The sequence below is a fragment of the Aythya marila genome (genome assembly GCF_965140915.1).
Source record: "Aythya marila genome assembly, chromosome: 4".
NCBI lineage: Eukaryota > Metazoa > Chordata > Aves > Anseriformes > Anatidae > Aythya > Aythya marila.
The window spans coordinates 67,621,379-67,638,097 of record NC_139045.1 but is presented as its reverse complement, the minus strand read 5'-3'; the positions used below and the strand labels follow the sequence as shown (position 1 = coordinate 67,638,097).

Below are 16,719 nucleotides of genomic sequence, written 5' to 3'. Positions count from 1 at the left end.
GACACTAAGTAACAAGCCTTGAAGTCCCAGAGTCTGTCCAAACCAGGAATGCAGCCTGGGCCTTTCAAGCTCCAGCACCAGCACTCAAATCAGACACCAGAGAATGAAGTTGTAAGACCCTTCCTTCAGCAAGTCAGCCTTGATCATAGCAAGCTCAGCTAAAAATTAACTCAAAAGCTCTTAAAGGGGACAGACTCTTCTAGACACACTTTTATTCCTCCCTGCTACCAAGCAGGTCACAACAGGAGCTGTTTGGGCAACTCACATAAGACCAGTGTCTCTGACAGGTGAAAGGTAAAACGTTTCCGTCACTCTTCACCTGAAAAACGCAGGGAAGAGTTGAAAAAGGGGAAAAATGGTAGCAAAAACTCTGTTATCTTTGGATGAAAACTCATCCTTGCTCCCCCTGACCTCCTTCACCTTCTCTTTTCTACAAGTCAATTCCAACATAAACGAATGAAATAGTTGCTCTTCTCTTGAGTCTCTTGGACTCAGTGATCCCTGTGGGTCCCTTCCAACTCGGGATATTCTATGGCTCTCCAGAGAAAAGGAAGACAGATAGAGAAACAGGAATATCATGAGAACACAGCATATTTCAAAGAACCAGATGTCTGATCCCGCTGACACACCTTCCTACCAGTTATCATTCCCATTTCCCCTTCTCACAGTTACGTCCTTCCAACACTTTCCACCACGATAGTGCAGCAGCCCCTGCTCCAGCTCAGCCCAGCCAGGAGCCAGAGAGGCTGCCAGCACACCTGCCCTTACCCAGTTATCAGGCGGCCAGGGAAACTGCTCCTCTTCCACTCCAAGTTGGAGGGATTACCCCAAAACCAAGCAAAGCAGCCTAACAAGAACAGTTGCAAATACCCTCGACCACACGAACTGCACGGGTCCACTACCCAAAGGCAGCTGGAAGGAAACGGCACAAGCGCACTGATGCTGATCCCAATCATAAGCTCCAAAGCTGGAAAAATCACCATCTCATCAGCAATTAAACAACTTGTGTGCTTAACATGACCTCGAGAGGCACCTATAAATCTGCCTCATGCAACACCTACTGCTGCAGGGAGGCAGAGTCCCCCAGAGCAGGGAGAGAGCACCCAGTTTCTTATCACAGTTCAGTCACGATGACGAGCACAGATTAGCTTATCAGAACTCCCAAGAGGATAATGAGAGGGGGAGGGTACTGGTCAGGGACTGTACAGGAAGGCCCCGAAGCCATTTATCCCTCCACAGCGAAGGTGGAATTGTTTTCAGAACACAGATTCACCCTGCAGCACTTCCTTCCATAAACACGTTGCCGTCACCCCAGAGTGCAGCTCTAACCAGGGACAGGATTTTATCAGGAATGCTTAGAAGCAGCCAAATAGGAAAGAGGAACAGATGAGACATACCAGAGCTGTAAAAAAATAATAATAAAGCTATAGTGTTTGGGAATACACACAAGCAACCAATTCCACATCTGACACACCCTGCTGGGAAACACTCAAGGAAGGTCTGAAGCTTTGCCCGGGCAGGAGCGGCGCAGACAAGTTTCCTGAACAGCATTTCTCCGTGTCAGCTAGGTTTGGCTGTCCAGAGACCAAGCATGATTCAACGTCTGAGAGCTGCTTAGAGGCAAGGGACGACAAGAAAGATCCAATCCAGCTGAAAACCTGAAATTGAATGTTTCCTCCAGATACCTAGGACTGAATTCAGGCTCTCCCACACCACCAGTCTTCCAAGAGACTTGTTATCAGATAGAAATATCTCGAACAATGTCTGATCACACAGTATTAAATCATGATGCTAGTACACGTTCTACCCCACAGATTCTAGCAGTTACTGGGTTTTAGCACATGTAGACATTTTCTCTCTGAGCTGTGCTGTCTTTCACAGATCTAAGAGTCATTGCTACTTCAGTGTTCAAAATAATCAAGCACAGACAAAATAACAGTTAAAAAAATAACCTGATGTATACTGGGTAACTGGAAATAACTGAAAATTCACCCTCTCCCTCCAAGGTTGCCATTAGTTTTTGGAAATTTCACACAACACCAAAGGCAGCAATTCATCAGCATGCCACCTATAAACAGGTCTCACGTTATGCTGGGCTAGGAGGTGGGGCCATCATACAACCACCTTGATATCAGCCTGAATAGCATGAAAACCTGATCCCAAGAATGAGCTAAATTCATGAGATACTGGCTCAGCCCCTTCTTCAATACTTCCAGTATTTCAACAGCTGTCAAATCCTGTTCTTGCAAGGAAGCCAGACCTTCGAATTGAGAGCTCATTTACCCGTTTTTCTTTGGGAAGCGTCTCCGGAAGCAGGAAGAAGATGAAAATTAAATCAGCCACAGCAAATGTGAGTGCTAACAATGCCGAATGACGATAGAAGACTTCTCCTTTCTCTGGCTCCATGGCTAGGTAAGCTCCAATCATGGGACCCAGGGTAAAACCAAGGGAGAAGGCAACACCAATCATTGCCTGCAACGACACAAATGCACATCGACACGTAGTTTTAGACACCAGTTTGTTCAGGTAGCTCAGTTTAAACCAGTTTGGATTCTCTGGCATGTGCCTTAAAGAAATGCAGACACACACAGAATGTAACCAAAGAGCACTGAGTGTGAAGAACCTGTTATTTCCAAATATCCCATTTCATTTTCTGCCTAGCCAGCAAAGCAGCAGTGACAAACTGCAACGTGGTGAAAGGGTATCTGAGGGACACCATTCCTTGTATGATGATGAGTGAAAGGAAGTTGAGAAGGGGAACAACAACTCTCACCTCAGGGATTGTTCAGCCAGCAGATCCAGCAGCCATAGAATAAACTTTTGTAGCGTGATGTCTACAGCTTCTGAATTGCTTTGGTAATTTCAGTATTAAGGATTATATTTCTGATAGAGCAAACAGGCTGAGAGGCTTCCCAGAACAACCTGAATCTAGTATAGCTACTAAAGAGGATTTATTAACTTGCTGTGAAACCAGCACACAGGAAAAGAGGTAGAACCTGCACAGAGGAGATGGGAGTTTAACAGAGAGAACATGGATTTGAATAGTTTGTCTCAGTTCGGTTGCTTAACAACACAACAATGCAGATTTGGCTCATTTTCATTAAGAAACATTCAAAGACATACACACAGAGGCAGGACCCCAAACCATGCCATCCCAGAACACAATCCTCCTGCTTTTCAGTCTATTTGCCTTTACCTGTACTAAACTAAGAGGCCTGGGCACACGCAGGTGTGCTGACTCACCCCTACCTCCAGCCCTGTTTCAGCCTGCCCAAGCAGCATTCCCTCAGATAATGCCCAGCACACTTTGGGAACAGCATCAGTGAGGACTCTTCCCAGAAAGCAGAATGAACATGCCCACTCTGCTTCAGAAAAGATGAGGGAGTTAAACCGTGTGGATGTGAGCCCAAGCGACTTGCTCTCAAGCCCTAAAAATAAGCTGTGACCCATTTTATTTCCTAGTGCTGTATGGCTATCCTCCTCCAGATATATATTTTCTCTCACCAGGATTGTAATAAATTGTTTGGAAAATTCATTAGCTATCACTGTGAAATCCCCTCCCAAGACGCAGCTGCCCCACATGATGGTTTATAACGCTGCTAATAGAAGTTTGGGCCCCCGAGGCTTTTTTAAGATAAAAGATCTAACTGGCAATCCACAGGCAAAGCTCAGCCTGCAGGGTGTTTCCATCTGGTCCGCTGCCTTTTGGAAGAGGCAAGGGCAGCTGTTCAGCCCACTTGCTGCTCAGTCAGCCAAAGCCACATCCATCACCTGCTGAGCTCAGGTCCTGAAGGCACTGCATCATCCAAGGCAGGCAGGGCCATGCTGGGCACTGCTGCTGCGGTGCCACGGCTTGGAAAGGTGAGAAAAGCGGGTTGTCCTATAAGCGAGCTCCAGTTACCAAAACTGGGCCATTCTGAGATAAAAGACCTTTCAGTTCCTCAGCTAGTATAAGCAGGATTAAAGTTAGCAGCAGGAGGGACGGTTTTACCACTTAGGCAGGTAGCTTTTCAACCTCTAGGACATCTGCATTTCACTTGGAGGTGAAAGCCACCGACAAGTAGCGTGAGAGCTTACCAGCAAAGCCATCTGGCACATTCTCAAAAGCAAGGCAGTATGGAAGGTCGTGTTTTTGATCAATGAACACGCTGCTAAGGAATATACTCAGAGCACCTGAAATCAATTAAAAGTTAGCCAATAAACCCAAACATCTGCCCCACAGGTATAACTCACCATGCCCTTGCTCCGTGCTTTTGGAGAGTGCAAGTCAGCAATTACAGCTGTGGAGAGGCTGACGTTCCCTTTGCTGATTCCACCTATGATCCTGGAGAGGAGAAAAACGCCGAAGGACCTAGAGGCAGCCCACAGTGCGTACGATGCCATCAAACCCATCTGCAGAAGAAAGAAAGGGTTCTTTATAAGGGGCAGGAAAGTTTTTCTTATTTCTGCTCATTTCGCTGCTAAACATTTGATTTTCTTTTTCCATTCTTCAACAGCTGCTCCAAAAACTATGCAACAGAAATGCCTGAATATACTGATACTGTGCTATGTCCTGAACAGTGAAATAATTAAAAAAAAAAAGTAGAACCAAATCCATAAGAATTTCCTATAAATGAAGTAGTGAGACTACTAATAAAATAAAAAGCGTAAGAAAAGCTCAAAGGGAGATAAATCAGCCCTGGACACTAAACCATTTTTTTACATCCTGCTCCATTTGTTTCCAACAGAATTTTGAGTTCAAAATAAGAATTCACACTTCTAGTCCTTTAATTCCATAATCAATCATAAGTACACATATATTTAGTTCACTTTCCACAGCCCAACAGAATAGCAGGCTTTGTACATCATTCACTGCCAAGTTCCACCATACTTCCACTGCTTCTGTAATTAGAACCCCAAACTCTGACTAGCAACAGAGAAAACTTCTTGGGGAAAGTTCATTTTTATAATAAATCCACCTTTCTTTCACTGCTACATAGCAACGTCTAACCAACAAATGCCAGGCTCTGTGAAATAGGTCATGAAGCAATCAGCAATCATCAGGCACTTGGGGAACTAAAATTCAGAGGGATTAAATCCGTCATTTGTGAACTGTGCATCTGAAGTCAGACTCTGATACACAGGGGTGAGAGACTTTGGAAAATCCCAGACAGGCAGTTTGGTGCCTTCCATGTACAGTTATGGAACCTCAGCTTGAGCACTCGATTTTGGAAGTGTAGCCCAGTGACTTGGCAAGAAGAAGGCCACAACCATCAGACCTGGAACACCCATTTCCCAACCCTTTGTGCCAAGCACAAGGCCTTTAACTGTGCAGTGAGGTGACGTGACTGAACGCAGCACAAGACATACCACTGTCAGCAAGATGACAGGCCTTCTGCCCCAGCAGTCTGACACAGCACCGGTGAGGGGAGAGGAGAAAAACTGCAGGATGGAAAACATTGAGCCAATCAGACCTGAAAAAAACACAAAACATACGGAGATATCATTACATTTGCTGCTTTCATCTTAAATACAAAGCCAACCTGTTCCAGACCTACCACTCTGTTTGGTCTGTTAAAAACGCACAAATGTAAAATAACAGTGATAAAGAACAGCATGTCCCTGAAACCAAGCCACCCTCAGAACAATGATCTTCCATGGTTAATTGACCGAGGAGGCAATGGCACAGACAGGCCTAAGCAAAAGGGATAAGGTGGATGGGTTGCTGGTTACTTCACTGGTGAGAAGCTGTTTGAAACTCGCTGGTTATAATGGCATGGAGTCAGTTTGGGAAACACTGGAGAATCTGCAAATGTTTTCTGTTCCTAAAGCAGAGGTAATACAGCCTCGAACAGTCACAGTTCTTTTAAGAATTTTTTGATTGTTCGAACCTGATTCTGTCAAATATAATTAGCTTTTCTTTCCTTCTTATCATGGAAAGAAGGACACAAGCACTGCTGTTAGTGAGGCGCGCTAAGAGGTAGGAGTGATTCCAACAGGCTCCAAGAGTCTTTTGAAATCTGCCTCCAGCTTCTGTGATGTTTAATTCCTCTTTTCTCTTGCCATCTCCAGCTTCACACGCTCATTAATTTGCACTACACTCTCAACAAGCAGGCAGAAAAATGTCTTGCTGTCACAGTTTTTGCTCCAAAGGAAAAACTGGGTTATACGTCTCAGATCATTCAGTTATCAAAGCTAAAAAAGGCTGAGGAGAGAGAGACCACAAGTACTGCTCCCAACGACTTTAAGGGAGGCAGAATATTGATGCCAAACACCTTATGGGCAAAAGTTCCTTATGATAGCTCAAAAGCCCCCAAAAGCTGGTCCAGTTAAACATTGGTGTCCTCAGGGCAGTTTCTGCCCTGCACAGGTGGCAGTCTGAGCAACGATGAAGGACAGCAGAAAATATCCTGCATTGGCCTCTGTTTAACATTACAAGTGTAATGAACCTTTCCACTATAACCATTTAAGGTGCAACCAGCAAAGATGGGCTGTGACAGCAGTTGACTACAAGTAAGTTGGTTTGTCCATCCTCCCAGGCTCCTGCAGTCTTGGACAGCTCTCCAATGACTTAGCTCCACTCAACCTGGCAGAAAGCTAACCTAGATAAAAGAAAAAGTGTTCTGCTGGTATAGAAAATTAGGTGGATCACTAAGAGGAGCTGTCATCAAAGCCAGCAGAAGAGATGGAGTTAAATGTGGCAGATGCCAAGTCAATGCAGCCACCTCGTCTACATCCTCGCTGCCTGTGGATGTCAGGTAATTAGTGACCATCCCATCATTGCTCTGTACTGCTCCTAAACACTTTTCTCCAAGAGAGAAAGCAGCAAGGGACACCAGCTTCTTTCCCAAGCCAGTTTATTTGCATGTTCCCAGTTACACGTTATACTTTCTTTGAAGAGCAAAAGGTCAGGTGGGTCCCTCCGGAAGGAGCAGGGAGATTTCTCCTTCCCCTTGAAAACAACTGAGCCAAACCAAGCGATACAGTGCTTCCAGGACACAGCAAGAAAAAGGAAAGGCAACGAGTTGGACACGACTGGGAGCTCCCTGCCCCTTGTTTGAACAAAGTCTGAGGCTGTGAGGAGCAAGGAGGAGCCTTAGAGCCAGGTCTCAGAGGAGACAAAGTGATTTAAGGGATTAAAAAAGTGCAAAAGGGTTTAAAAAAAACTATTTCCTACCATTCAAAGCCAGTAATCTGACTGAAAACGAGCACTGGATTTCCGGCACTGCTCCTACAGGAGCTCACCCACACCAGGGTGTTCTAGTGCCAGCAAATGCTTCTTGACCCTACAAGTCAGCAGCCCTACTGCATTTAATATGACTAATGAGATTTAGAGGCAGTGCTGCACTCTAGCTGCCCAGGGGGAGGTGGGAATTGAACTCAGGAGCTCCTAATTCCAGTGTTACCTACTGACTGGTCTCCAGTCACGTGCAGATCAATTGTAAGGGGAAAAGAATTTTTGGGACTGGGCAGGGAAGAGCACAGCAGGCTCCTGACCCTCAGCTGGCAGTCTGACAACAAGGAGCAGCAGGCCTGCATTTCTGAAGCACAAATTAGGATAATTCAGGTTAAAATGGACCCCTGGAAGGCACCTACTCCAACCTCCTGCTCACAGGGTCAACTCTGAGGTCAGACCAGAAAACATTCAGGGTTTCGTCTGGTCAGAGGCTGAAAACCTCAGAGAATGGAGAGTAGAAAACCTCTTATGCTCTCTGTATGTTTTTTATTTTTTGTCAATCTCCTCATCATTCCTCACAACATTGCAAATGACTCGAAAGCAAGGCAGGTTTTGTTTCAGCTGTTTAAATTCCATACCTCCAAACAAGACACTGTTGTATTTACGCCCGGGAGGCATCCCGACCATCTCCGCAAACCAGTCCACGCCACGTTGCAACGACAAGTAGAGTCCATCCTGCAAAACAGAGGGATGGGAAATAGAAGCAGGAGGAAAGATGCTCTGCTTTATTTTCAAAGACATTTCCCCCCAGTATTTCGTGGTTGACTGGTAAGGCTAAAAATAGCTTAAATTATGAATGCTAACAGCAACAGGTAAATGAGCGTATGTGTTTGGGTGGGTGGATGTCTGGACTACAACTTCCTAAAACTATCAGGCATGCTACTTGCTAAAACCAAGACTAAACAACAGCGGCATGTCCCGTATCCTTCAATTAATAAAGCAACCGGGGAGACACTCTATCCCTCTGTGTATAGATAATTTAGGCTGGGAAAGCCAGGGGTCTGTAGGTCCAGAAAAGAAGAAGTGGTAAGAAAAAGAATAGCTCCAGAGAAAAGGAGGGGGACTTGAAAAGAAGGGGGCCCTAAAAAATAGGGTGAAAATCCTGATGATAGGAAATACGTTGGAAGTAAAATATTCCGGAGGTCAGAGTCCATGGTTAGGGTTGGAGACACGGTAGGAGAAAACACAAAACCTACAGCTGCAGTTGGAGGCGGGCTGGAAAAGGGTTCTGACTTAGAGGTCTGGGCTGAAAAAATAATTCTCCCCTGACAACTTCTTCTTGTCTGGTAACACCTGAGAATGGCAACTGGGAGCAGCTGCACGGCTGGGAACCACCGTGATCTTCTGCCCCAAGTTCCCAGAGCAGCAGCCACCTCCCTGCTAAGAATGAAGTTGAAACCTGGTGAACCTGGTGCTGGGGGTGGGAGCAGACAGGATTTCCAAGGAGGGAGACCCCACAACCTCTCTGTGCAGCCTGTGCCAGGGCTCCATCACCTGCACAGCACAGAAGGGCTTCCTGAGGGGCAGAGGGAAGCTCCTGTGCTCCACTTTGTTCCCAGTGGCCCCAGCACATGCTGGTTCCTGGGGTTGTTCCTCCCCAGGTGCAGGACTTTGCACCTCTCCTTGCTGAACTTCAGGAGATCCTTGTCAACTCACCCCTGCAGCCTGTCCAACAAACCCAACCCTTAGCTATCTCTGGTGAATGAATTATAAAAACCGCCTTAGGGATTTTTTGCTGGTACCACTGCCCTCAGCAGCCAGATGATAAGGGAGAGATTTTGCACACAATTTCCATTTAGAGCACAAAATGCATTTAGGCATCAGTGTCTTTGTTTATCAAGACTGGGGGACTCCAAGTTATCAGCTAGATACAAATGCATATTTTACTTCAGCCAGATCTCCTGTATCCCAGTTTCAGAACTAAACCTCCTCTTCACAAAGCAACACACGCATGATACATGAAAGCATCTTTTGGAGATGAAGGCGACTGCAACAAATGATCAAATGAAAAGGAAGAGACAGGGCCAGCAGAAGGTAAGTACAAGGAACAGCCCCTAGGAAATAACTGAATTTTCCCCCAAAACAAATCCCTCACTTTAATGAGATAGCAAGAGGGAGGAATCTTATACAAGTTGACCAAAAAAAAAAAAAAAAGTATTAAAAAATCACTCTTCAAACAGTTTAAATGGACTAGATGTTATTATTCTGCCTACAACTAATTAAGTTGCCCTGAGACAAGGGAGTTTTCTTCCTCCCTCCACTAAATATCTCATAGCTAGCAGTTCCAGCAGGCTGGCCTCCTCTGTGACGTACCTGGGTCCGGCTGTAGTAATCGAGGATGGAAGGGAACAGCGGCAAGATGAGAGCAAATCCCAACAAGTCGATGAACAGTGCCAGGAAGACGATTGCAATAACACGATTGCTGTTCTGCTCCAGCTTGTCGTTGACGGAGCTGCTGCTGGTTTCTCCCTCTCTCAGAGCCATGCTCACAAGTGCTTTGATTCTAAAAAATGACGTTTATAGCCAGTTAGCAGGAGGAATTTTGCAGGCCTTTCATAAGGATATCTTGCTGATTCTTCTCACTTCCTGCAGACCTCACAGCAATAAACGTAAGCTGTGGCTTTATTAAGTTACCTCATTTTCAAAGGGAAGAGGGCTCAACTCTCTGTTCTGGGTTCTTAGCTCAACACCAAGTTTGCTCTCATAAAAAAGCAGAAATGAGGGCAATCAGATTACAAACTCTATTACAGGGGTATCCCAAATAAAGCATAGAACAAAGAAGCATTTAAAGTTTGTTAACATGCAAGAAAACTTTCCCAAAATGTTCAATCCAGTATTACAGTAAAACAGATAAGAAAAGGCGCTCGTTTTGATTATCCCCGTTCAGGTAACTAGGAGATTATTTATACTTTCAACGTATACAGAAGTCAGTCGACATTCTGCAAAACTTCCATTTCAACAGATATTAAAAACAAGGAGCAAAACACAAACCATGAATCTGCAAGCTTCAGGTTTGTAAAACATTTTCTCAGCCATAAAACAATGAAATCCTTTCCACTGCAAAAATCCCTGAACACTTGTTACGCTAAAAGAGTAAAAATGGAAACCAAATTTCATCCAACTGAAAGTCATTCAATACCAAAATATTAATTGACTTTAATAAATCAGGACTGAAAACTATTTTTTTTAATATAAATTCTGTATGAGGTATGACATACCATATTACGCATACAAGGCACTGTGCATGTAAAATCATACCACTCTAACTGAAGACCATAACACTTTGTTATGCTAAGCTATAAACTGCTTTGTTTTGCCAAGCTATAAATATTTTCATGACATTTCTCTACTTGTGGATTCAGTTTACTTGTGCTGAAGCAGCATGAAAGTTCAAACACGATGAGGTAACCATGGAAGGGGGCCACCTGCAACCCATTTATTAAGCTGTTGGCATTATGCTTTTAAATCTGCCAGAGAACAGAAGGGTTTGGTTATGCTGAGGAGCCTTTTATTTAAAATGGCATGTCCTCCCCACTACAAATATTTAGCATTTTTTGTTTACCCAAAGGATATAAGAGTATCAGGAGCCCACAGCAGCTATTTGTTTAGACAAAAAGTCTCTGGCCCTGGGTCTACCTGGCCACGCATTACGGGATGGGTTCATCGTGGAAGTTTCTATCCTGTTTCTCTCACAATTTGGCTTTTGTACCAAGGTAAACTTTATTTCAGGATTACTTACGCAGGGCAACATCCTTTACACCTCCCTCTCGCTGCTGTTTCAGCTAGCGTGTGGCTTGAACCTCTCGCTGCTAGCAGTGACCTTTCAGCTAGCTCCAGGTCTGGCAATGTGGTCACAGTTTCCCTTATGCAACATCCCAAAGCACTACACGTTTCTGCCTTTGTGCTCCACCGGTTTTGTTGTTCAAACCTCTCCGTATTTTTTAGTTAGGCAGGAAACCACGAAACACTTTATAGACCCTGGCACCCTGTCAGCAAAAACAAAACGCTTCACCTCCACCATGGCATCTGAGTCCTGTGGGACGAGGTTTTAAGCGGCGGGGGAGAAGTTTTGGGGTTTGGGGAAGTTGTTCCTTTGGACATGAAGTGTCCCTGACCCCTCGGCTCTGCCTCTCAGTGACTCCAGGCCTGTGTCTGCTGGTTCCTGCCCTGGCCCTGTGCTGATGCCCGGCATCGCTGCGCCTCTCAGCCCTGCAAGCAGGGATGTGGGCTCCGGCAGCAGGGCGAGCTTCATCCTTCTGGTGTTTCCTTACCCCTGCTTCCTCCTTCTAAGATTGCCCGGGTCTGGCTTCACCCGCTTAAGCCTTGGGAAGGCTTCTCTGGCTCCTCAATGCAGTCCTGAACCGGGTTAAGAGCCGGATTTTCAACCAGGAAACGAAAAAATCAAATCAAATCTCAGATCAGGGAGGAAAGAGGGGCCTGCGAGAGAGAGAGAGGGGGGCGGCCGGGCAGGGCCGCGGCGGCGGAGGGCGAGGAGCCGCCGTCCCTCCCCTCCTTCTCCTCAGCGGAGCCCCTGGGACCTGCACCCCGCTGAGGCGAAGCCGTTCCGGGCTCTACCCCCCCCCCCGCCCTCCTCCTTCCCTCCCGTACCACTGCGGGGCCCGCCCGGCGCCGGGCCACCTACCGCTCCTCACGGGGGGAGCCCTCCCGGAGCCGTCCCCTGGGGATGCTGCGGGGCTGCGGCTCCAGCCGGGCTCTCCCCGGCTCTCCCCGGTTCCCTTCCTCTTCCGGCAGGGGATGGAGCCGCTCCCGAGGCCCCGCAGCGGGTGCCGCCGAGGAGGGAGCCCGCCCCCGGCCGCCCGCCTCCCGCCGCCCCGCTGAGGCGAGCCCGCGGGGCCGCCGCCATCTCCCTCCCTCGCGGCGCTGAGGGGAGGCGAGGGGACTGCCCGCCTGCCGGCATCGCCCGGCCGCAGTGGTGCCGAGGAGCAGCGCTTCGAGAGGCTCTTTGAGAGACGCAGAGTAATAAAAGACAGCCCCAGCTCTAGTATATGATGAGTTCTGCACTTAGGGGCATCTCGTACCACACGCTGTAGCAGTTATTTCGCGTCTCAAAGAGATATTTCTTTTAGTGAGAGTCATAGAATCATCAAGGTTGGAAAATACCTCCAAGATGATCTGCTCCAACCATCCCCCTACCACCACTATCATCCACTAAACCATGTCCCTAAGTAAGTCCATCCTTTCCTTAAACACCTCCAGGGACAGTGACACCACCACCTCCCTGGGCAACCTGTCCCAATGCCTGACCACTCTTTCTGAGCAAAAATGTCTCCTCAACCTAAACCTCCCCTGGCACAACTCGAGGCCATTCCCTCTAGTCCTGTCACTAGTTACCTGTGAGAAGAAGCCGACCCCAGCTCCCCACACCTTCCTTTCAGGTAGATGCAGAGAGCAATACCGTCTCCGCTGAGCCTCGTCTTCTTTAAACTAAACAACCCCGGTTTCCTCAGCCACTCCTCACAGGACTCATGTTCCAGTCTCTTCACCAGCTTCATAGCCCTTGTCTGGACACATTCCACGGCCCTGATGTCCTTCTTGTACTGAGGGATCCAAAGCTGAACACAATACTCGAGGTGCGGCCTCACCAGAGCTGAGTATGGGGGGATGATCCCCTCCCTGGTCCTGCTGTCTACACTATTCCTGATACAAGCCAGGATGCCATTGGCCTTCTTGACCGCTTGGGCACACTGCTGGCTCACGTTTGGCTGCATGGCATAGCACTGCATGGGGTTGTTGTTGCCAAAGTGCAGGACTTGGGACTTAGCCATGTTAAACCTTGTCCCACTGGCCTCTGCCCAACAACCCACCCTGTCCATGTCCCTCTGCAGGGCCGTGCTACCCTCCAGCAGATCTCCACTTCCCCTCAACTTGGTGTCATCTCCAGACATACTGAGGGTGCACTCAATTCCCTCATCCAAATCATCAATGAAGATATTAAAAAGAACACACTCATTCAAAGAAGAGAGGAACGTTATTTCACTAGTTGCTACACAGCCGTGTTGCACAGCAGCAGTTAGTCGTGGCTTTGATAAACCCAAATTTTCTGGTATCTGACTAACAGAAAAAAGTAGCTGCAAAGTTCAGTTCCTTTTTGAAAAGAGCTGTTCCTCAAACAAACTGCTCCTTTAAAACATTAAGGTTTTGAACAGAGAACATGAACAAATTTGGTATTAATACTACTGTCTAACACTGTGTCTGGTGTCCAACCTGCCTAAATAGAATGTGTGTATATGGTTACAAGTGGCCTGAAAGCATCCAGCTTCATAGTTTTAAGTACTTAATGATTTAAAGCAAATTAGTACAGGTTTTGAAAGGCCTTCTTGTTCCCTTCCAAGTAATATAGCCTGGATGGCGGTGCGGACTTATTAACACATGCATGAGAACCTCACACTCAACAACGTGTCTGTCACGGATTCCCCAACAGGTTAGATTTGGAGGAGCTTATCTAAATGCACCATCGGGATTAACATGCTAATTAGGTCAAATAGGGAGCTGCCATTGCCTTGTGCATGTGAGTATTTATATACTCAGTTTGGTGTGAGGAAAGGAATTTAGTATGTATAGCACATATTCTGTAAATTTAAGGATTCTGTAAGGATCACTGCTGATTCAAGATTCTGTTTTAAGGTGCTCTGGGGTAAGTATGAATTATCATTTAATGCCTAAAAAATATATTTAGATATATTATTCTGGCTCTGAACCATTGCATATAACCAAGCAGGAACCACCTGAATTCAGATGTATTTCAAACAGCAAAAGCAAAACAAATGAAAAAACCACAACTTTTCCCGTTACTAAACCTACCAACCTAAACATTTTCTGAGCACCGAGCCCAGCTGCATTACTGCATTCAACCATGTCATACAATCCTGTATGCAAGCACGCAAAGAGAATTTTGGCCCTGCAAGTAAATAGCACCTCACAGTCTCAGACAATGAATAATACTATTATGATTAAGCTGCCAAATGCTTTATGTTGTGGGTTTTATTTTTCCCAAATGCCCAGAAAGAGGAAAGCAGTCCCAGCAGTTCCTATGGCTGAACAGGCTGCACTACCAAAGACATCAGCCTCTGTCCGGTAGAGCTGTAGGAGCTCAGGTTTTGTTTCACGGTAAGCAATACGTGCTGAGCTTAGTGCAGCCTCGCTAACTCCATACAGCAGAAGCTGATGGCAAAGAGTGATGGCTTACACAGAATACGGTTATAGCAAGGTAGAGAACTTCTGTAAGACATGACTGAGAACATCAAACACCACAATAACTTTCAACTGACAACAAAAAGACCGAACCGACGATAAGGAAGCCTTTCATACTGTCGTAAATACGGTAATTTATGCAGGTTCTTACTCAATGCTTTTATTCTCACACTGTTCTTTACAGTATTCAGTTTCAAGGTAGCTGTTCTCTGGGACAGCTGATGTTGACAGACAAATTACCTTGAACAGTCAGCTGAACTAAAGGCAGAATGGTAATTTTCCTCTTTTTTGTGTCTCATAACTTGATTGTAGTTACAGAATAGTTTCTTTTTTTTTTTGGTGCTAATTAATAACAGATTTATAATTCATAACAGATGTGTCACAAAGGGCCTCTAATGACAATTCCCACTTTAAGAGCAACATTGCAACAAGAATGTAATGGTGAATGCAACTGTGCTCAAGAAACTTGATGAGAAAGAGTTTGGCTTTGTTGTACAAATGCCCAGACCTTCTTACCACCTTCTATGGTACCATGGCACCACATCTGCCCAGCCATGGTAAACTATCAGAGCTTACTGATCAGTATAGAGGCCAGACAAGCTGATCCTGCATTCCTATTCATGTAAAACACTACACATTATGCACCACTATCAATATCGGTTTTAATATATCATAAAACTGTGAGTAAATATTGACAGTTATTTGTAAAAGTGCATGCTGTGATTTTCATTCAGCATCTCAAACACATCTGGCATTCCAAAGCAGTCATGTAAATTTATCAGCTGAGGTTTCCTTGTCCTTTATCTTTTCTCCTCAGCCCCCTAAAATAATCCTGCTCATTGTTCCAATAAACGTCTTCTTCCACAGACACCATCATCCCATCCTGTGTCTCTCTTCTCTTTCTTTCTTACCTCCCTTACTGAGGAATAAGCAGCTGCAAGTGGTATCAAAAAATCACCGCCCTGGGATCAAAATGCAGCTGTCAGCCTCTCTGTGATTCTAATACCCTGCTGGGCAAATCCTCTGGAGCTACTTACTGTTGGAAAAAGAGTCAGATAAACTGTAATACTTTTTTGTCAGTTTATTTGTGCAAAGAACAAATATACTAGGACTAAAACTGCGGACTGAAAATGCTGATTTATAGTATGAAATAAGAAGTTAGTTCCTTTCTCATTGTTTCAGTCTTAAGTTCTTGGCTTGAGCCAAGAAGTTTTGTTTTTAAAGATAAAGTTAATCTACTTTTTTATTATTTTTTTGCAAAGGAGGAAAGAAAAGCTCCATACTGTGCCAAATGGAAATAAAACAGGAGGCACACTAATCTTCTGAGATCTCTTTGAAGTTTAGCTTTACTGATGTTGGAAAGGCTAACTGAAAATATATTTTGTTTTCAGAAGAGTGAATGGATTTCAAACATAGAAATGTTACTTTTATGTGACATGACTATCTCCCCCACTGGTACTTAGTATTCAGACTGTTTTAACACTTAATACAACTGGTTTTGTAAGCCAAAAAATCTGACGATATTCACATTACCTTGTTACAGCTATACTGGGATTCACTGGAAGCTATTTTCTTCAAATAAAGTGCCTTTTTCTTTTTAAGAAACATCCATAGGTAAACCTTTGACAAGTCTTGTCTTTCAAAGAGAGCTTTGTCATTAGTTTAAATGCAAAGCTGGAGTGTTTCAACTCCTCCCATCCTAGTTTTAGTCCTCCTTCCAAGTCTCATTTGAAAAAACAAAAAACAAAAAAAACACCATAAACATGATGTTTTAAGCCAGTCTGAAACAACCAGTCCTATCTGTTAAATCAGATTTACTGCCAGTGTTTGTGTCTTTCTTCATGAACAGTAGGGTAAGTGTTGCCATTTCTGAGTTATGCATGGGCCAAAACATAGGAGATCAGGTCTAAGAAGAGTATTTGAAAATGGAAGGATATTTTTGGTTTTGTTTGTTTGCAAAGAACCTTGGCCAATTATTTCATTCATTCCACGATTTTCTTCATAGTTTGTTCTTTACACTGAAACTGGAACATTACTGTGAAATGGGGTTTCATTTTTGTAAGTTTTGCAAGAAAATATTGTAATTTTCTTCATTGCATAAAAAATGTCACTGAGTTTATCAAATGTATAACAACAGATGCCTCAATCATAACCTAGTTTAGACCAGCACTTTGAACTGAAAAAACAACATCAGTTATTTAATGTTTACTCACAAATATAGTATTATTTAAAAAAAAAAAAAGCATTAGAAGTATTTATTGGCTCTACCCAAGGAGCAGATATTTACCACA

The 16,719-nt window shown here is 44.9% G+C and overlaps 1 protein-coding gene across 3 annotated transcripts in view; it reads right to left on the bottom strand.

Annotated features, from left to right (window-relative positions):
* MFSD10 (major facilitator superfamily domain containing 10) overlaps positions 1–16,658 on the bottom strand; it is a 28,101-nt gene extending 11,443 nt beyond the window's left edge. The window contains exons 1-6 of one of the 3 annotated variants that reach the window (XM_082759746.1): positions 15,340–16,658; positions 9,530–9,719; positions 7,795–7,891; positions 5,350–5,453; positions 4,234–4,392; positions 2,284–2,472 (exon numbers count right to left, since the gene is read on the bottom strand). In XM_082759746.1, coding sequence (XP_082615872.1) covers positions 2,284–2,472; positions 4,234–4,392; positions 5,350–5,453; positions 7,795–7,891; positions 9,530–9,700 — 720 coding nt within the window. In that variant the 5' untranslated portion in view covers positions 9,701–9,719; positions 15,340–16,658. Of the gene's footprint in view, positions 1–2,283; positions 2,473–4,233; positions 4,393–5,349; positions 5,454–7,794; positions 7,892–9,529; positions 9,720–9,850; positions 9,871–11,858; positions 11,977–15,339 lie in introns of those variants that run through there. The other 2 variants (XM_082759745.1, XM_082759744.1) reach the window with 2 other exon arrangements.
* Positions 16,659–16,719: the final 61 nt, after the last annotated feature.